The 19778-nt window shown below is 48.7% G+C and overlaps 8 protein-coding genes across 8 annotated transcripts; 4 read left to right on the top strand and 4 right to left on the bottom strand.

Annotated features, from left to right (window-relative positions):
- Nucleotides 1–92: 92 nt before the first annotated feature.
- On the bottom strand, nt 93–5689 carry E1B28_000597 (uncharacterized protein). The gene is made up of 4 exons (XM_043146451.1): nt 5610–5689; nt 3938–5546; nt 279–3884; nt 93–222 (listed from the first exon to the last, which is right to left on the bottom strand). Exons 2-3 carry the CDS (start codon nt 5520–5522, stop codon nt 322–324), a joined length of 5148 nt encoding a protein of 1715 aa, XP_043015153.1. The 5' UTR covers nt 5523–5546; nt 5610–5689; the 3' UTR covers nt 93–222; nt 279–321.
- Nucleotides 5690–5940: 251 nt separating this feature from the next.
- Nucleotides 5941–6861, top strand: E1B28_000596 (uncharacterized protein; the record flags this gene model as incomplete). The annotated part of the gene is made up of 2 exons (XM_043146450.1): nt 5941–6807; nt 6859–6861. 2 exons carry the CDS (start codon nt 5941–5943, stop codon nt 6859–6861), a joined length of 870 nt encoding a protein of 289 aa, XP_043015152.1.
- A 243-nt stretch (nt 6862–7104) lies between these two features.
- On the top strand, nt 7105–7911 carry E1B28_000595 (uncharacterized protein; the record flags this gene model as incomplete). Its single annotated transcript, XM_043146449.1, has 3 exons — nt 7105–7303; nt 7354–7746; nt 7796–7911. The coding sequence occupies 3 exons, from the start codon at nt 7105–7107 to the stop codon at nt 7909–7911; spliced, it is 708 nt and encodes a 235-aa protein (XP_043015151.1).
- Nucleotides 7912–8044: 133 nt separating this feature from the next.
- On the bottom strand, nt 8045–11289 carry MCM2 (MCM DNA helicase complex subunit; the record flags this gene model as incomplete). The annotated part of the gene is made up of 10 exons (XM_043146448.1): nt 8045–8164; nt 8218–8373; nt 8434–8742; nt 8801–9682; nt 9733–9867; nt 9924–10351; nt 10405–10576; nt 10634–10937; nt 11003–11235; nt 11287–11289. 10 exons carry the CDS (start codon nt 11287–11289, stop codon nt 8045–8047), a joined length of 2742 nt encoding a protein of 913 aa, XP_043015150.1.
- Nucleotides 11290–11386: 97 nt separating this feature from the next.
- Nucleotides 11387–12652, top strand: E1B28_000593 (uncharacterized protein; the record flags this gene model as incomplete). Its single annotated transcript, XM_043146447.1, has 3 exons — nt 11387–11503; nt 11553–11636; nt 11686–12652. Exons 1-3 carry the CDS (start codon nt 11394–11396, stop codon nt 12650–12652), a joined length of 1161 nt encoding a protein of 386 aa, XP_043015149.1. The 5' UTR covers nt 11387–11393.
- An 80-nt stretch (nt 12653–12732) lies between these two features.
- On the bottom strand, nt 12733–15760 carry E1B28_000592 (uncharacterized protein). Its single transcript, XM_043146446.1, has 17 exons — nt 15525–15760; nt 15249–15474; nt 15017–15192; nt 14856–14965; nt 14663–14801; nt 14142–14603; nt 14073–14088; nt 13992–14011; nt 13925–13939; nt 13628–13869; nt 13484–13573; nt 13393–13420; nt 13215–13343; nt 13113–13153; nt 12977–13050; nt 12872–12920; nt 12733–12821 (listed from the first exon to the last, which is right to left on the bottom strand). The coding sequence occupies exons 1-17, from the start codon at nt 15723–15725 to the stop codon at nt 12737–12739; spliced, it is 2103 nt and encodes a 700-aa protein (XP_043015148.1). The 5' UTR covers nt 15726–15760; the 3' UTR covers nt 12733–12736.
- A 304-nt stretch (nt 15761–16064) lies between these two features.
- Nucleotides 16065–18231, bottom strand: E1B28_000591 (uncharacterized protein). Its single transcript, XM_043146445.1, has 6 exons — nt 17761–18231; nt 17421–17691; nt 17266–17363; nt 16836–17214; nt 16673–16780; nt 16065–16609 (listed from the first exon to the last, which is right to left on the bottom strand). The coding sequence occupies exons 1-6, from the start codon at nt 18195–18197 to the stop codon at nt 16337–16339; spliced, it is 1566 nt and encodes a 521-aa protein (XP_043015147.1). The 5' UTR covers nt 18198–18231; the 3' UTR covers nt 16065–16336.
- Nucleotides 18232–18259: 28 nt separating this feature from the next.
- E1B28_000590 (uncharacterized protein) lies at nt 18260–19744 on the top strand. Its single transcript, XM_043146444.1, has 3 exons — nt 18260–18390; nt 18449–18532; nt 18588–19744. Exons 1-3 carry the CDS (start codon nt 18278–18280, stop codon nt 19606–19608), a joined length of 1218 nt encoding a protein of 405 aa, XP_043015146.1. The 5' UTR covers nt 18260–18277; the 3' UTR covers nt 19609–19744.
- The last annotated feature ends 34 nt before the right edge of the window (nt 19745–19778 follow it).

Raw genomic sequence — 19778 nt, 5'->3', positions numbered from 1 at the left:
AGTCAATGTACACTGATAACTACCATAAATAAAGTCAACCATCGATTTTCGCCGGTATATATTCTTTGAAAGCATATTTATAATCACCGTAAGTAGATGCGACGTGAAAACAACGAGGACAAGAGATGTAGATGTATCCAAATTATATAAGGTGAGGTTGTGAAATAAACTAACGGCAGGAAGCATGACCAAACGAGAAAACGATCAGAGCAAAATGACAATCTAGGAATTCAAACGCATTCAACCAGAGTCCCAAGCACAAGAGAGAAAGAACATACAAATGTTCGAACACTCGCCATCAAAAAAAGGTGTCTCGCAAAGTTATGAAGAACGCAAAACATGTTCGGGCGACCCAACCTGCAAGTACGACAGTACCAGGGCTATCGAACTATTTTGTAAGCATTGCATCTCCAAGTCTCGACCACTCCAAGTAGGTGAATCGGATTGGTCAGAGAAAGCTTGTTGATCGGATGACCCCGGACTACTAGCCTTCGTCCCATTGTCGAATGAATCCTGGTCTTGCAGACGACCATTCATGACGAGATCGGACTCATTTTTTCCAGCCCTGGTGCGATGATAGACCTTGCTTCGTGATTTCGACCTAACGTGAAGCGGTGGAATACGAACATTTCTCTGTACCGGGCTCGATAGTGAATATTCAGGACCCGACAGAGCATAGCCATTCACGCGAGAGTCGTTCAGCCTCCGGATGGCTGCTTCCATAACTCCAGCAGGTCCCGAGCATGCGGCAGGCCCGATTAAAATCTCCTGCAGAACTCTGAACGCCACATTTTCTGCAGCCCGATAGAATTTGGATGGTCCTGGCGAGGCTGACGATGTAGCAGCAGCAGAAATAGAGTTATCGACATGTTGGCGCAACGATACTGTCCATTGATGTCGTATAAGAGCATCGTCCACACTAAACATGTACCTCCGTTTGTTTCCGCAGTGATTAATGAACGCTACTTGGAATGTATGACGCATGAATGCACGTTCTATGGTGATACGTAGGGCCAAGGGTAGGCCTGCGTATTTCAACGCATTGGACCCAGATCTACGCATGATAATTGTCTTCGGTCCCAGTGAGTTACCTGTGACGCGGAACCTTGCCTCCGACGATTTCTCAAATGTCAGCACCGGTGGGTCTATTATCAGATCTTGACCGTAGAGGTGGATGCAGAAGTGAGGGTCAGGTTGTGGGATGCGGAAAGAGACTGGCTCGGAGGTCACTTTGTACGTCAGTCGAGGAGGTAGGGGACGTTTGTTCGAGATTATGATATCTGCCTTTCCCGTTGCTTGAGTATTCCTCGCATGGCATAACCTCTCCACTCGGATAGATCGATAGATATCCTCGAGCAATTCATCCGGGACTAGACATTTCCCGTCACATCTCCTAAAGGCGTCTATAAAGTCACGGGAGGTAATATTACGTCTTGGAGTGCCTGAGAGGCCTGGTTCAGAAGCCAAGCCACCGTGAAGAAGGTCGTTCAGTTGGTTTAGTCCTCGAACCAAGCGTATTGCAAGGTCTTTGTCGTACGCAATAAATCTGGCATTTGCCTCATACCATCTGCTCGCAAATGCGTCTAACAAATACTCAAGTGCACTGTGGTTGCTGACCGAACGCGAGGGGACATGCAAAGATAGCAGAAACACGCGTAGTGCTCTGTCCACCCGCAAGTGAACGAACCCAAAACTATCCAGGTAGCTTTTTAGCACCAGCTTGGAAGTCCTTTGTGACAAGTAAGAGCCGAGCTGCACCCTATCGATCTCTGTCGTTCTGAAGAGAAGTTGTCCGAGAAGGATAGGATCGTCCGATATACCAGACTTTGAGAACAGAGCGGAGATGGCATAATCAGGATCCTTGCTGAAATTAAGAACAAAGGTTCTGATTATCGGATTGCGTGGGGGTACTCTTACGCCTGAGGCCTTATTCGAAGGCTCACTCCTGTCAGATGGCACACGAACGTGCTGAAGCTGAACAACACTCTTCACAATGAACCTTCGTTCCGGGAAGGGAACGGGCCGATCCGTGACGACATCGTCCTCTTGCAAAACTGGCTTTGCGATCACGAAGAGATCGTTGAAGAGGAACAAGAAGCGGTCTTTGACCGTGTTGGAGTTCACGACTTGAAGTACGGGTGAGGAAAGAATCAGCTTGCGTGGTGGATCATCTATCGCAGCAGCCCACATTGGGCTGCGTGAGCTTCGACTTAGCTGTTCTTCCAGTTGCTGCAGTACGATAGCTCCTTGGGGACCAGGGAATCCACCGACAGAGTATCGGGAGGATGTTGACGAGCAATCGGACGTAGATGGGAGAGGATAATCACTCAACGACGACGATGGGTCAGGCGTGGTCGACAACGCATCAGGTGGGGAGGGTAAAGCGGTTGACTGGTCAAGTATTGGGAGTCGTGAGTTGTCGTCGTCAGACATTGGTGACGTCATGTTCCTCTGTGCCTTCGGTGTCTTCTCAACCTCCGAGAGTTCCCCGAGAGGCGTCGGTGAGGTAGCAGGCGGCGTCATCGGTGTTACAACGTGTTCTTTCTCTTCAAGAAGGGGAGAATGCGGTTGTGACTTGACTGCAGTCAAAGTGTTACCGCTCGTGTCAGTTGATGTGTTCCCGAGTTCTTCCCATTCTGTACCCAACTCACTGTCTTTACGAATGCGAAGGAGATCGGAAAGAGATGGCTTTTTGAACGAACTGCCGTTCCCAATTGGCGGAGGGGATATGGCTAGAGAAGCCGGAGAGGAATCCTGCGACGAAACTTTGTGCTTCAAATTCTTGCTCAGCCACTGTTTCACTCCCGGTAATGTCATCGGAAGTTTGATAGAATTGGTATTTGGGCTGGACGGTGAGGGCGTGATATTGAAATAATCAGGTTGAGACGATTGTGAAGAAGAAAGAGGAGGAGCCATGTACTTCCCAACGAGGTTCGTGTCGGACACTTTCTGGACGAGTGGAAGCCGAGCGGAGGTATAGGCTGGGTTCGAGAGTTGCGTGAAAGGTATTCCATCCTCTGAACTGCTGAAGATCGCGCTGACATCAGGTGTAGAGGCAGATGCCACTATATGAAGTCCCTTTGCACGATTGCGTTCTTCCTCCAACTTCTTCATCCCAGGGAAGGGGAAGAGCTTAGCATTCTGATACTTGGACAGATCTGCGGAATTAGGGGGAGGAACAGGGGAGGTTCCACTGCGGCTGCCAGGAGTGGGTGATAAGGATAATATAGAGTTTGATGCAGAAGGAGACATCATTGGTGGCTGCCCTTGTTGAGCGGCAAAGGTGCTGGTACTTTCCGACCTCTCAAGTTTTGGGCTGGTCAAGCTCGCGCCGCTCTCCCGACTAGCACTCGACTCGGTCTGTTCTCTCCGACTTGGGGTGACGATACTGTTAGATCTGGAACGACGACCCAGACTTGAATTTGATCTGAAGGTATTTTTCACTTTTTCCCATGCACTCGTAGACGTCGAGTCGCCACTTCGTTTAGATGAGACATCGTTCGCGTTCGACGGGTCAAAATCTCCAAAATCAGGACTCATGGGTGAACGCTCGCCTTGTATGCGAGAGACGACTGACAACCTGGTGGGGTATGAAGTCGGAGACACAGAGCCATCACTTTCCCGGGGAACAGACGCTGTGACCGATAATGGAGCGACGGAAGAGGGAGAAGGAGGCGCGTATGATGGAGTAGTGTCAGGTGAAGTCTCTGACTCTCCTCCGACATTTTGGGAGCCAGAGGAAACGCGAGGAGAGGTATCTTCATACCCCTCTCCACCTGAAGACTGAGGAGATGAAGGGCGGTCCTCGAAAATTTGTTCCTCTTCGTACTCTTCTTCAACTCCGTCGTCATCGTCGTCGTGAATAGGCATGCGAATTTCAGGCACTATCAATACATGTCAGTCGACCTGGCTTTGAGAGAAGCTAGAAGACAAGTACCTGGTGACGCTACCCAGCTAATTTCACGTTCAAATTCATTGTCATTGCCGTACATAGACCGATCCCGATAAGTATCGGCAGGATACAAGACTCTTTCTTCTTCCTCTTCGTCTCTCGATGGCTTCTCCTTGAGAGGGGTTCCAAACGGACTGCTAGGAAAACCGTCTTCTCGTGAAGGGGCTCTGTGGCTGATATAAACAGGTATGTTAATGCCAGAGGTCCTTGTATATTCACCAGACATGTCGGACGATGGATCTGAGCTATGAGGAAGTCTCGAAATGAAACCATTTGTAACAAAGAGGTTGGGCGGGGTAGAGGGCAGTGGCGGTGGGTTGAACGGTACGGGTGACTGGTCTTCCTCCTCCTCTTCAACGACAACACTACGTCGGCGAGTTCGCTCTGGCCGGTCGCGATCAGTTGGATTAATAACGTTGACGGATGACGGCGATAAATGAGATTCGTCGGTCTGGCCCAGAGGACTAGGATTCCTAGGACTGTGTGCTCCAGAGCTAGACGTTTGATTTGGGGTAGCAGTGAGAGCTCTTATATCAGAGTAATTATCCAGAGAGCTTGGCGGAAGCGCTGTTGGAGGAACCTGAGGAGTATTGGAGGTCGTGGGGGGAAGGTCAGGTTCTGGAGTCGCAGCACTGCCAGCACCACCGGCGGAAGAGCCTCTGCGAGACCTACGCCGCCTTCGTTTGTGCGTTGGTAATGGTGATGGTGCCTGGGGCGTATGAAGCTCTTCAGTACCACTCCCTTGGTCGAGATCTGCATTACTGGGCGCAGTGGCTTTGGACCGTGAGCCAAGCGTGTCGATCAGCTTTTTTCGCGCAGCACTGCGCTCGCCGCCAGAGACGGTGTTGTTGCGGCGAAATTTAGCTGATATAGGTGGCGTTGGCGAAGGAGAGGGTTCGTAGATCTCCGTTCCTCCGGTCAACTTGTGCATGGCCATCATTCGACCCGCACTGTTTGAGCGAAAAAGACCTTTTTGAAGGGCTTCTAATGTGGGTAAAGGCGTGGGAGGGGAAGTACCGGGATATTGGAAAAGTGTATGTTCTTGAGAAGTTGGGGTGGGTGTCCGACTGAGCAGCATAGAACGCTGAAGTTGGGAAGGAACCGGGGAGATGAGGTGGGGAATAACGGGAAGGGTAATTTGTGATGGAATTAAAGCTTCATCTTGAGAAGAGTCGCCTTGAATAAGAGTAGGAGTCGGTGATTGCTGAGCTCTAGCCTTCCCTTTGAAATCCCTAGAACCTCTGGAGCGTGATCGTGAGCGAGAACGGCGTTTGGACCGCGTAGGTGGAGACGAAACAGTTAAATCTTCAGCCTCGACCTCTGCAGCTGATGGTCCTCCTCCGACTTGTTCATTTTCAACCGGCTCCTCGACAGCTTCAGGTGGAGGTGTGTCGATGTCGGGCTTCAATTCCTCCTCAGGATTTCCTTTTTCGCCCTCGCTGACAGCTTCAGTGTGCATCGGTGGTCGCCTGCCATCCTTTAACCTTGGAAGAGAAGCGGCTCTCTTCAGCTTTGCTACGGCCAGCATGCGCTGCTCTCGCTCTGTGGCGGCGGACTGCTCGATGTCCATCGTGGACGAGTCCTGAACGGCTCTCTAAAGGAAAAAAAGATATCGTTAGTACTGTGAATGAGCAAAGGAGTGACGAAAGCAACAAACACTGGGATTGTAACGAATGGGGAGAGTGCTGCCAGCGCCAGTGCTCAGAACAGTGAAGTGAACACGCTGTTAGCGATCGCCTCTATGTACAATCCGGTACACGTGACCAATGCCTCATTATAGTAAGGCCGGACAGAAAATGCATGCTTTCCTTTTGTGTTCACTAGCTACGGCTTAACATAATTTCTTGCTAACATAGGTCTACATGCATAGCCTGCCTGTTGCAACGAGGCGCATCTTTGGTATGGACACAGCGTGGTACATCAACATATCAAGCTCGCTGCAATAAGCACTGAAAGGTATCCCGCCTCTGCACCCTCCTCAGCCAGAAATGCCTCATCGCACTCGTTCAAGAGAGCACCACAACCTATATTCTCAGACTTCCCAGTCTGTGCCGTCTCTGCACCAGAAGCCGGACATTCAGGCAGGTCGGGGACTGAAAGCGACTCCATGGCAGCCTATGGCGGACACTTATGCTTGGGTTGTCGAACAAGAGTTCGTCAAGCTAGAAGTACATGGGAGAAACACCGAGGAATGGATCCGGGAGCAGCAAAAGAGGTTTCCTGATGGCCCAGCACGTCAGGAGATTGGGGAAAGAGTCCGGAGGCGAATGTGGGAAGATATGATGTATAGATATGAAGTTGAAGCGGAAAGATGGATGCGACACGAGGAGGAAATGAGACGGGCAGCAGCCGAAAGGGAGAGGAGGAAGGAAAAACTCATTCGGGAGGAACTGAGGCGTATGGAAGAGCGGATCCGTCAACAGAAGGAAGCAGCAGATAGAGGGAGACGTGAAGATGCAAGGCGCAAAAGGCACGAAGAACAGAGGTATCACGAACGGCCTAGGAGCGATAAAACTTTGCTAGACAGTTGGAGGAGATACGAGGACCAGTGGAAGACTATTACCTCGGCCTCAGAACATCTTACCTTCGCAAACATTCCGTGGCCGCTGGCGTCCAAACCGAGGAGCCCAGAGCAGATCACCCTATCTGCCATAGCCGGATTCCTGCTTTCTTCGGCTCATTCGCACAATCTGTCGCGAAAAGACCGTATCCGTAATGCACAGCTCAGGTGGCACCCGGACAGGTTCCAGCGTATGATGTCAAGGGTGAATGAAGGCGACAAAGCACTGGTTGCAGAAGGAGTTGGAATAGTTGCAAGGTCTTTGAACGAGCTCATGAGTCGAGAAAAGCAACGCGTGAGTTCTACTTTGGGCAGACGAGTTGTTCTTCTGATAATGAGTTGACAGTAATCGGTATGGGAGGCAATGGGCTTCGATGTCATTGTGCTGGATACACCTGGTATGGCTCGCCGGTAGTCAGAAGCAAATATATATATATTTTCGATTCTTTCTGTATAATAATAATAACTTATGTTGTCCTTGTGTATATGTATGTTACATATTTGCTATTATATTTGTCTGGTGGAAGGAGGATCGGAACAGCCGGGATTCGGCATAATTCTTACTCAGCGAGAAACCACCACTTGAGAAACCATGTTCTCCAGATTCTCCAGTCTGAAGTGCATAAGGCGTTGCCTGCATACTCAAATACCGCAACATACTACCCGAAGTCGTGTGTCCTCAAGCCGACTTCGTGTTACAGTGGGAGCTTCCGTCGCAGTAGCTTCCTACATTACATGGCGACTGACCCATGGCCAAAGAATTGCACTCGACAGTGCAACGACACTCGACTGTCTGTCCTTTTTCTTAAATTCTGATCTTGTTCTGAATAGCTCTTGACAGCACCCAAAAACACGGTAGCTTTAGACGGTCCTTCCTCCGAAACAGCCAAGTCCGTACCGACAAAAAAACGAACGCGCTCTCGTTCGGAAGCTCCCAGGAATTCAGAGCAGGAAGAAGCCGCATCTACTGTTGTTGAAGGCGAAAAATCTGAGGGTAAATCAGAAGGGGAAGGTAGTACTGAAGCTGGAGGAGCTTTCAATCCAGTGACCGGCGAAATTAATTGGGATTGCCCTTGTCTGGGAGGAATGGCGTATGGTCCTTGCGGACAGGAGTTTAGAGAGGCATTCTCTTGTTTCGTCTTCTCTGAGGAAGAGCCCAAGGGTATCAACTGCGTCGAGATGTTCAAAGCTATGCAGACATGTTTCAGACAACACCCAGAGCATTACGCGGATGGTACGCTTCTTACTTCCCGGAATAACCCTCCCTGATTGGTCTTCCCTAGAAATAATGGACGACGAAGATGAGGAGCCGCCGAACTCGAGTCCGGACACGTCGGACACGAAAACAGAGAATCCCAACTCTCCTACAGATAGTTCTACAGCTCAGTCGCAGAGCTGATTATTTCCGACGCGTACCTATTGCATTTGATATACTTCATTCACCCCTCAGTCATTCTACATACATTATACACCTTCGAGCTTATAACCACACAACGCGAACAAACAAAAGGGAAGCAAAAAAAAAAGCATTTCTACTCCTCTCGATGACTAAATCTCTTCTCGATGGCATTATCCGCAAGGTTGTAGCCATTGGCGGCAAACAGCTTGGAACGGAGAAAGGGAGATATATCTTGTATTTCGTGTTCTTTGGCCTGGAGATGAAGCATCAACAGAGGAGATCCGCAGGACTTTGGGGGAAACTCACCCTCTCCTCCAACTCTTTTGGTTTGACAGTAATTAGTTCCGGTTGCCCATGTCGTTGGAGCTGATAGAGTCTAGCCTTCTCCTTGACGAGTTGTCCGAGCAGGAATGCTAGCAACTCCTCGTGATCCTTGGAGTGCGTAAGGTACTTCCTGAAGCCCTAAAGTTTTCTCGAGTCAGCGTTTGAAGTCCAAACTTGAGAGACACAGTTTGAGCATACCCTTTGTAGCGTCTTCTTAATGCTCATCTTTTGAGTACTAACGAAGCTTCCTACAGCGACCTCGATGGCCAAATCAATGTCGTCTGACCGCACATACTCCCTCAGGCACATTTTCGCACTTGCTTCAGCCATCCGAATCATACTTTCGAGGTGTCGAACTGTAATCGGATACGAACCGGTCGCCATTGACTCTCGTCGAAGGTCCGCAAACAGTCTCGAAAGCTTGTCCTGGTCGACTTCATACAGCTTTGGTTTAACTTTTTCTCGTGCGTACATTATGTACTTGCGAAGAACATCTTGCGGTATGATCTAGAGAAAGCTATCTTTAGAATGGCCGACTTTGTATAGATTCAAAAGACAATCTCACATCAGCGTCCAAGGACGTACCAACGTTCATTTCTTCTGTTTCCTTCTGAAAGTCTGGATGACTCCTCAAGTGACTGCCAACCACAAATCGAGCCAGCAGTTCGTCCATCACGGGATCCACCGTGTCCTTCACTACGCAAAGCACATCGAAGCGAGACAGAATGGGTTCTGTAAGTTCGACGTTCTGCTGAAAAGGTATCGTGGGATTGTATTTTCCACGAATTGGATTGGCTGCAGCAATGATTGCACAACGAGCTTGGAGAGTGGTGACAATACCTGCTTTGGAAATAGAGATGGACTGTTGCTCCATAGCTTCATGAATCGATGTTCGATCTGCGTCGTTCATTTTGTCGAACTCGTCAATAAGACATGTTCCCTTGTCAGCAAGAACTAGCGCTCCCCCTTCTAATGTCCACTCTCTGGTGATAGGATCCTTGCGAACACTGGCTGTCAGACCAACCGCGGATGCACCTTGACCGGTTGCAAATACCGATCGATGTGCTGTTTTTTCAACGTACTTGAGGAATTGGGATTTCGCCGTGCCTGGATCGCCCAGAAGCAGGACATTTATATCGCCCCGAATGCGATGTTTGTGATTAATGTCCTTTGACACCCCACCAAAGAGTGATAGTGCGATTGCGGTCTTGATGTCCTCGTGTCCGTATATAGATGGTGCTATAGACTTGAAAATTCGTTTTCTTATCCGGTCATCGCGACCTAGTGCACGCATTTCCTTTTCGTCTTCTTCCGTCAAACGGAAGGCAGCAAAGAGATCTTCTTTTTTGTTGACGTGATTCGCTTCTATCACCGTCGAAAAAACCGGGAAACCGTTCTTGGAGTTCAAAGCGGCGTCGAAGTTGTTCCGGTAGATCCCAGTTATCTCCTGTACGGCACGTAAGAAACAGACAGTTTACAACACAGATAGCTGCCTACCACTTCTTCTCCAGGTTTTGCACTATCGATAAGATCCCAAAGCATAATGACTTCACGATGCCGAGGTAACCGACCTGCAGGTACGGAACCGGGCGACTCTTGCAAAGTCATCTTCTGATAATTACGATATACAGTCTGGGAATAAATGACAATTAAAGACAGCAGAGTGGGGGACAAGGAAAAGAAAACACCTGCTCTGTATTGATAGCGAAAGGTCCTTTGCTTTCACAGTTTGAGCAGTAGCTGACCCTAACCTCTTTTGTCGCGTCCTGGTAAAAAGGACCTAACACTGCACCGCACTTCTTGCAATCGAACTTGACGTATTTTAACTGCGGGAATACACCACTGCGCCTGGTCACGACACCGGTAACCCTGACGAGATTATTAAGATGTGCACGACGAAGTTCTCGCAGAGAGAGACTCAGAGGTACGTCGCAGATCCGAACATGCACCTCAGAGTGGATACGCTCGTATGCCGGATAGTAGTAAAGGATGGAATCCAGAGCGACCTCATCAAAAATTTCTAGCATTGCTGAAGGCGCGTTGGTAAGGAAATAGGCCAGCATGGGGATTGCAATTGCTAGGTGGGTATAAGAGACGTCAAGCGATTCCGAGTTGGCTGATAGATAAGGATGTTAGCTCAAATCGTTCCAGTTCTTGTAAACTGCTTACTTTCGCCGAGATTTCGAATACGATTGCCGTAAACCGATGATCCCTGGTCATCTGTATAGGAGAACAGGAAGTCCCGGAAACCTTTCATTATAGTATGTCGAACACGTTGGTTTGCGATCCACTCAACGATCGACGCTGCTTTGATATCGCTTAGCTGTTCTAAAGGCATCTCCTACAACATCGGTAGACGTCAGACTCCAAATAGTTGAGCGAGAATTCGATCACGTACGTCTTCTGCACCATCAATATCGTCAATATCTATTCTTTCATCATATTGCCTTCGAGTGCGCCTTTTCATTCGCAACACATCGTCGTCGCCCGCTTCATCCATATCATCATCTTCCAAGAAGGGTAGAGCACGGGAGCGTCGCGCAGCGCGAGTGCCTCTTCTACCACTGCGTTCCATTCGATCTCGACGGCTCATTTTAGCTTCTGCAGCACGACGCGCAGCAACAGATATTTCTTCTAATTCATCATCGTCATTAATGTCAGCTTCTGAATATCTGTCCAATTCCTCATTTGCGGCATAGTCCCTGGTAAAAAGAGAAACAAGGCTCAGGACACGTCGATTAGGCAATACGTAGGGCAAAGAACGCACGCTCGGAAGTTATCGTCAAAAAGATCTTCGCCATCACCTTCCTCGTCTTCACCTTCATCATCTATGTCGCGGACAGCATCTCTATCGTCCAAACTATCATCTGTGTCTGAAAAGGGTGGCGGGGGAGAGGATGGAGGGAGCGATGACTGAGAAACTCGGCGTCGAGGAGAAGCAGACGGGTGAGCGGGAGAGGAGCCAGCCGGAGGTGATACAGATCTTCGACGTTTAGGTGCCTGTTAAGGGATAGTTAGTCAAGCTTGACGCGACTGGGAAGGTGGACATGCCATTTGGAAGTAAGTAGCGAAGAAAGACGCGTCAGTCGGACTTTGAAAAGCGCGACAGTCATGCCTTACACCTTTGCTGCACATACCAATACACCTGTTTGCCTACCATGACTTTGCAGTATCGTCGTCAGCCACTGAAAACGATCTATCTAGCATACGAAGCTTTCACTACAGTCTTCATAAAAATCCCAGTATGGGTAATCATAGCTCTTCTAAAGTATACCCTTGGTCTTCAGATCCTGGAACGTTGATTGATGCCTTTACAGGAGTTGGCGTCCTGTACCAACACGTTCTATCAGTCGTACGATTCTCGTTCAGTTAATAAGTAATCTGGTGAATGTGATGGACAAGTCAGTATTGAGCTTCTTGCATTGTGCAGTGCCCTCGACTTCACCTTAGGACTGGACCTCTAACTTATGAACCCTCTTTTCGAGATCTAGAAGACAAGGACGGTGTTTGGGTCGATCCTGTTTCTCACCTCGTCACTGGCGAATTGAAAACATGGGCCTTCGTAGCCTCTGTGAAACCTATACGCATCCCCGGTTACTTTTTTGGAACTCGAATTGAACACCCTGCAAATCCATCGCAGAAAGTGGTGTATTCGCTTCACGGCGGGTCATATATCCAGTGCAGCGCTCATCCTTCGGGTGTAAATTCTACTTTGGCTCACGCACTGCTCAGCAAGACCAATTCGAATATCACGACAGTTTTTGCCATCGAATACCGATTGTCGGCTACGCATCCTCTTATCCCATCCAATCCCTTTCCCGCAGCTCTCGTTGACGCCATCGCAGGGTATAACTACTTGGTCAGCACCCTTGGTGTTCCGTCCTCCAACATCATCATAGAAGGAGACTCCAGTGGCGGCAACCTCGCTTTGGCTCTGACGCGCTATCTTGTGGAACACCAAACCACTACGGACATGCCTTCACCCCCTGGTGGACTTCTTCTTCTTTCCCCGTGGTGCGATATTGGTCTATCGCACGACGTTCCACGATCCAATTCTATTCTCAAGGCCGATTACGACCCCGAACCGTGCGGTATGGACTACGCGAAGGAAGCATTTGTCGGTCCTCATGGAATGGGCGCAGCAGATATTAATCCCTATATTTCCCCAGCATCCCTTCACCCTTCTTTGTCTGTTTCCTTTAAGGGTTTCCCGAAATCCTTCATTTGTGCTGGTGAGGCAGAGAACTTGCACCCACAAATTCAGGTACTGAAAGGACGGATGGTAAGAGATATCGATGAGCGAGTAACATATTGGGAAGGGAAGGATGAACCCCACGATTACTTGCTGTTCCCCTGGCTTTCACCTACCTGGGCAGCCACAATGAAAGCGATATCGGATTGGGTCTCCAGTATATAAATAATTCCAATGGTATCGAACATCCGAACTTGTCCAAGAATCAACTACATGATTCCTATCTAACACCTTACATGCCACAACCCGCTAATAACCCTGCACGAGTAATTGTGGTGTCACTCCAAACACAACCTCGGAAACCTCTTCCCAGATGGCCATCGGGTTATTTACCCTAAAAGGTTTTCTAGTCAAACGTGCGAGATATTCTGGAAGAAGACCCACGTTTCTGCAGTTAGAGGTAAGTTCATGTCTGCGGGATGATCAAGCCATTCTGCAGCGATAAAAAGAAATGAGACACGCCCAAGTGTGAGGATCAAAATGAACGACCTTCCGGCTCTTCAGAGTGTTGTCCGAAACCGAAACCTAGCCGCCAGGTGATTCCTTGGACGACGTTGGCAATTCTAGTACGACATCAAATCGTTGGTCATCGAACGGAGAATGCAAGTGCAGGGCTGAAGCTCACAAGTCCGGAGGGGCCAATGTGTGATTCTTCAGATGGGTACTCTAAAAAGAAACATCAAAAATGGACAAGAAGCCCGTTCAAGCCTTGCGAAGCAATGTTTACCTTGATCTCAGTATCTATGGTTGAGAAATCCGTAGATTGGCCACCGACAGTACCGCAATACTGCTGAGGTACGTCTGACTTTCCACCAACCACTACCGTTTTGACTGACTCCAGTTTAGACATCGTTATCTGCGTCGATTGTGCTAAGTTTTCATGACATCATCGACTTGGAACCTACGCTGAACAATGCGCACGAACTGGCACACCTAGATAAATCATATGGTGAATATCCAAACCTCTGAAGAGGATCAACTCGAAGAGGACTTCACCTTCCATTGGAAATGATAACAACATCCTGAGGCTTGAATAGGGGTTCCGCAGGGGGCTCCATCCCAAATGGCTGACATTCCTGTCCGAGTCTGTTTCCTGGGGAAATCAATGCATTATCCTATGAAGAGAAAAAACGATCCGACCTCTGACTGAATGGATCTTCCCGTCCATTTACTTTACGATTGTCCAGAGGTTCCATCCAATCCGTTCCATTCGCGAACTTGACATGGGAAGCGTTGCTCCACTGAATTGGATTGTATTCGAGCAGCTCTTCAGGGTCACCTCCCGCTGCAATGTTCTTGACGATGAGTTGAGCGAGTGAACCCGCACGGGTAGCAGAGTCTAATCCTGCTTGTGGCTCTGTTGTAGATTTTGGTCCCACAATCTGCCCTCCGAATTGAAATCAGCATGGGAAACCAGAGGGTGACCGCGACACTTACGATCCTATGAAGCCACTGGTTGTTACGCTATTAGAACTGACTATTTCGCCTGCGATTTTTGACTTACGTGTGCTATACAGATATATCCTGTAGCAAAATAGGCGGTGGTTAATAATACGAGAACACAAACTGGAATGGAAGGACCGACCACCTCCATTGTTAGACTGAAACTATCAACCACGGTTCAGGGTGGACAGAATCTAAAATAAAGGCTTACCACGTCCACAATCAACTTTCTCACTCCATATTCTTTCAACTCTTGCAACCCCTCCAGAAGGCTCTTCTGGAACAGAGTAAAAATCCGGGCGGAAAAACTACCAAGTGCAAGCACCCCAACGTCTTCACCCTTCAAGGTATAGAATTGAGCGACGGTATAGCTGGAATTAAGCGGCGTTCCAGAGGGCGTCAAGGTTTCCGGGAGTTCAATGTTGGTCAAGGGAGCGCCATCGAGTATGACATTCATCGGATTTCTTCTCGCGTCCTCGATTGTCACAGGCGGCTGTTGTTGGAAGGCCGTGACCGGTTTTGGGACCTCCAGTTCGTCAATACTCGAGGAATTGAGTTCAGAATAAAGGTCGACGCCATTCGTGCCTACTTTCGCGATACAATTTCGAGAGCGAAAGGTAGGAAGATCCGTGAAGTTCTTCGCAAATGAGCCTAAACGGGACCTATAAGGCAACTTTTTACAAGGATATCCTTCAAAACGCAGTCAATTATCTGAAACAGAGGTGCACTCACGGTGATCACGTCAATTGTCCTTCTATTTACCCGTCGGATTGTCAAAGTGACTTCATCGGTCAATGGATGAACTTGTTGAGCAAAGTTACCCATAGTATATAACCATCCTTTGTCCCCACGAGAGTAGCTGGAGAAAAAACTGGAGATGCTGGTAAAGGAGGCATTAAGGAGGAGAAGTGAAGAGTTGACTGACGAGTTCTGTCTCGTTGAAAATGCTTGGTAACTTCCGGTGGTCTCAGCATTCTTATTCACTGCGACCCAAGGGTCCGCTCCGTCAATAAGGAGAACGCGTGCTCCGTTTAGCTGGAAAGAAAATGAGTGGGTGCGATCAAGAATATCACAGGAACGCCGTACAGATTCCAGCTGTCCTCTCAAGTGCTCGGGAAGTACGTTCTGCCAATGCTCCATCTCGCTTCCGAATTCAGCAGTGGCCACCTGGAACGCTTCTGGCGCGATATACACGTTCTGGGACTGTCCGTCCGCTTCCGTGAGGAGTACAAGGGGTGTTGGAAGGTAGGAAATGTATAGAGCTGTGTTTCTTTCCGTTATTTCGAAGCTGTTTCAAACAACGAACATTGATACGTACAATCATAACAATAGTTGATCACCACACAGTGCCCATCGTTCACCCTCTTGAATGTCCTGAACAAGTCCAGATGGAACTCGAACTCGGATTGATACTCTTCTTGGCTGATTCTAGCAATAGACCGATGAAGGTCTTCGTGAATATCACCCTCAAATGGAGGTGGTGCTTGAATTTGGTAATAGGTGGACGTGTGGAAGGCAAGCGTTTTATTGGCCACTTCGAGAATCTAACGAATCATTAAAGCTTTGAATGGGACCTCCGAGAAACAGAACTCACATTGGCTTTGACCACTGGGTCTACCGGATAGCTCGAGAGGCATTCACGAGCTTCCCGAGGGGACACCCATTTTTTCTCGCTGATAGCAGCACAGGGATCTGTGTGCAAGGGTCTCTGAGCGCCCAGTTCTTTACCATGAGCGGTGAATACGAGTGTCGCGTAGAACCACAATTTTGTGGAAAGCAAGTCCGTTAACTTCATGATACAGTAAGTTAGAAGACTAGAAGTCAACCTTATGAGCGCTTAATTGCTCAACCTGACAAACTGTGACGACAAAACATGTTGAACTGCCATGAGTTGCCTGGGAAGGATCGAAATTCCCGATAATAATGTATCTTTCTGTAGTTCTTTTCCGCACCTGTGCAAAAAGAATATACTCAGTGGTCTACAACTCCCCCGTAATCCTGATCAAAATTCTCCGTTCCGCCACTCACTCCCTCTACAATGCTCAATGAAAACGCCGAGTCCGAGCCATCGGCATCGGCAATGAAGAAAAGAAAAAGAAATCATCTATCTCGGCAAAAACGCTCGAATCCCCGTCCCGATTTCGCTTCAAAGGACACCAGTTTGGAATGTTGTGGCTCCGCTCTTCGATGGAGTCTTTGAGGATGATTGTTTGAAGTTGGCTGGAATCAGAGGTTGTGATTGCGCTTCAGAGTGATATGATCATACATAATCAAAATCGCATGTGCTCTTCGAATGACCATCAAGAAAAGGAGCCTCGAACGCTGTTCACCTTGATTCTAATTTCTTACAGCCGATGACATGATCTTCCCTCGGATTTCCATCGACAACCACGAGAACCAACGGGCCTAGTTCAGTAAATGTCCTGGCTCCCACTTCCACACCTCATCCACACCTCTGGAGGTCGAAGCCCACAACTGCGGCAACCCAGACGCACCTCCTTCCTCTCGTTCAAACATACTGACACACCGAACTACGTGACCGTCCCCAGCCTCTGACCGAATTTTAGGTAATTCGATCGCTTCTTCGGTAGAGAGGGAAGATCGGAGGGACCACATCCTAACAGCCCCGTCTTCGCTGGCGGAGACTAAGAAATCTGAATAGGGTGTCATCGTTGTCGCCTGGGCAGCTCTAGGTTTGAGCAAACGTACATCAAGGAATGTCGAGAAAAAATAAGTGCTTACCGATTCCCAATGGTGATGTTTATTCCTGCCCCCGACGTGTCCTTTGAAGATTCGAGTCGGTGTGGTTGTTTCAGTTGACCTCAAGAATCGTAGGTCGTATGCGTTGAGCTACGTATCCTGGTGAGATTTCTTGGATGACAAAAATAACGGTGAAAGATCTCACCTCCCCATTCATCCACCCAACCACCATCTCATTGGGACAACGAGTGATAGCGCCCATGTATACCACTGAACTCTGTCCTTTGTCTTTGACAACACCGGCAGACGAAACCCTCAGATCAAACCGTTTGATTCCGCCGTTTCTACACCCAGCGAAGGCGACCTTGTCACAAAATTCGGCGCTGGTAGTCACACAAAACACGTCGCTGTCTGTTTCCAACATCCTCATCTCTCGCTGGCTAGAGTATTCCAAATCGGGGATGTAAACGGCTTTCTTGGCTGCACCTAGAATGATGCCTAGTGAAGTCGTTTCGGTCCCTTGCACGAGGCAGGAGGAACGGACGTCGTAGATGTGGGAGGGTAGTGTAAGAAGAGTCGTTGTTCTGATTAATACATCAGAAAGGATGGACAATGTGATTTGATTATTGACGTACGGTAAGTCATCCCTATCGAATCGCTGAACACATATTCTAGTGGTGGGACCGAAGCAGGTTGCGACACAGCGAGTTTCTGAGGTGTGAATCGAAGAAACCTTGCGGAAACTCGAGTGTAAGAGAGTGGGAGAAGGGACAAACACGGTCTAGCGTACCTCACCTCCAGGATGTAGATTCACTTGATACTCCCCAGTCCAATATAACCAATCTCTTTCCATGTCTGCATCTTCCTCTTCACGCGGGGACCTCCGATCCCACAGTCGGGAGTAGGTGTACAACCATCCCAGACTATCTCCGACGAATCTTCTCTGATGTCTACCGGTGCTCGAAAAATCTAGCGCTGTAATGGTATTTCCTATGATGAGAGGGGCCTGGGTATGTTTCCATGGAGACTGCGAATTCGATAGTCTTGCTTTTACGAGTCCACTACAAATAAAGCAGTCCAAAAAATGAGGCTTGGAAGACAGACCATATAATCCAGATGAACACGCGTACCTCCTAGCCCGTTCCCTTTCTGAATAGCCCGAACCTAATAGTCCTGACCCAAAACATACAGTGTCGTGTAGACTTTTCCAGTTCCGTCTGGTGTTCAACCTAGTCGAATGAGCGGTAGATATAGATACACCAACCTCCGATCCTGATTCGAGTTGTAGATCGGAGTCGTCTGAGTTACGACGAGATCGTTGTTTCTTTTTTATAGATTGTGACGGTAATGAGGACCTCTCGACCTTCGCTCCGCTAGTAATATTCGCATCGAGTTTGTTGACGGTCTCACGTTTCTTCTTCTTCTTGGGAGTAGAAGATGCCTGCGTCGAGGTTGAGGGAGGTGAGGAAGCGTGTACTGTCTGTGCAGGTAAAGTGAAGTATCGTTTCTTTTCAGAGTCCCAATAAAGTCCCGGGAGTTTTCCTAGTGGTGGTGGTAGTGAGGACATCGGCCGTTGTCAAGAAGCTCGTGATTATTGGTTCGATCTGACACTCGTACACAGTAGTCTCTCCTTCTACGTCTACCACCATGGCCTACTATCCGTACCGTCAACAACCTATCAAAGGTCTATACCTCACTTATCAATTCTTCACCACTGTCTTCTTTCGTTTTCCGGTCTGGATCCTTTCATCTATCCCGAGGTGCGTCAATGAAGCTGCTGTAGGAAGTAGTTCATGACATTGAATACGGACATTCCAGGTCTTTTCGACCCCGGAATTCCTGGGATCTCAGACGTGCAGTCACCATCCATTTCATACGGCACATGATTGCTCTTACCTCCCGGTCAGTTTCGCTTCTCTGTTTTTTCAACCCGAAGCTGAAACCCTTGTATTGATAGAACCGGTCCACTCGTTAAAACACCCACCCACCTCGCTATTGAACCCGTGCCAAAAGGTGACGGACACGTCCCAGGCATTTGGATCTCCCCCGCATCTTCTTCCTATATCACCGGCTCCCTCGAACTTTCAGCGAAGATAGCTGGTGTATCCGGGACACGAATTCCTGGTTATTGGTTACACAAAAAGGGATCTACCATTGAACCTGGAGCGTCCCCCATGCCAGGAGAGAAAGTCGTACTTGCACTACATGGTGGTGCGTACATCAGGCTATCCGCGCATCCTTCCGACGCTACTGCCAGCATCGCAAGGGGTTTACTCAAAAATTGCGACAATGTTCTTCGAGTGTTAAGTCCGGAATATCGTCTATCTTCGGCTAAGCCCTGGAAGGAAGCGAATCCTTTTCCAGCTGCGCTTTTGGATGCGTTAGCTGCATACCAGTATCTCGTTGAAGAAGTCGGATTTTCACCGGAAGATATCATAGTTGAGGGTGATTCGGCTGGTGGGAATCTCGCGCAAGCTTTAACGAGGTATCTGGTCGAGTACAAAGACGCTATCAAACCTCTCGGTCCTCCCTCCGCTCTCATCCTTCTTTCCCCGTGGGTGGATATCAACCACACCCATCATGGACAGGATTCCTCTCTCATTAGGAATTTACCGTCAGATTACTTGGGGATCTCTGCTGAGAGAAACCACTCATCCGGATATGCTGGTCACGCGTTTACAGGTCCCCATGGGTTAGGCTTTGCGGATAGAAATCCGTACATTTCGCCCGCTTCTTTAAAGCTAGGGGATGAGGATGTTAGCTTTACTGGGTTTCCGAAGACATTTCTCGCTGTTGGGGGTGCGGAGGTGTTGTATGATCAGATTCATACACTTAAAGAACGGATGGTGAGAAGTTTGGGAGTAGGGAAGGTGAGGTGGTATGTTGCTGAGGATGGCGTGCATGATTATGTTGCATTGCCCATACATGAACCGGAGAGGACGGAGACGTTGAAGGCTATCGCGGAGTGGTTGGCTTAGGCTGCGTGAGGCGTAGTGTGGGTGTATTTAAATAATTTACGGTGTTGTCCGCAAGGTCGTTCCTTTCTCTCCTTACTGCACTGAAATGATCACCTTCACGACTGTATTGAGTAAATGTAAACCGGTTGTGTCCTGCTCGGTGCTTGACTTCGTTCGACACCGTCTTTTTC

The sequence above is a fragment of the Marasmius oreades genome, chromosome 1 (genome assembly GCF_018924745.1).
Source record: "Marasmius oreades isolate 03SP1 chromosome 1, whole genome shotgun sequence".
In the NCBI taxonomy this organism is placed as follows: domain Eukaryota; kingdom Fungi; phylum Basidiomycota; class Agaricomycetes; order Agaricales; family Marasmiaceae; genus Marasmius; species Marasmius oreades.
The sequence above is the reverse complement of the archived record's forward strand: the minus strand, read 5'-3'. Positions and strand labels throughout refer to the sequence as shown.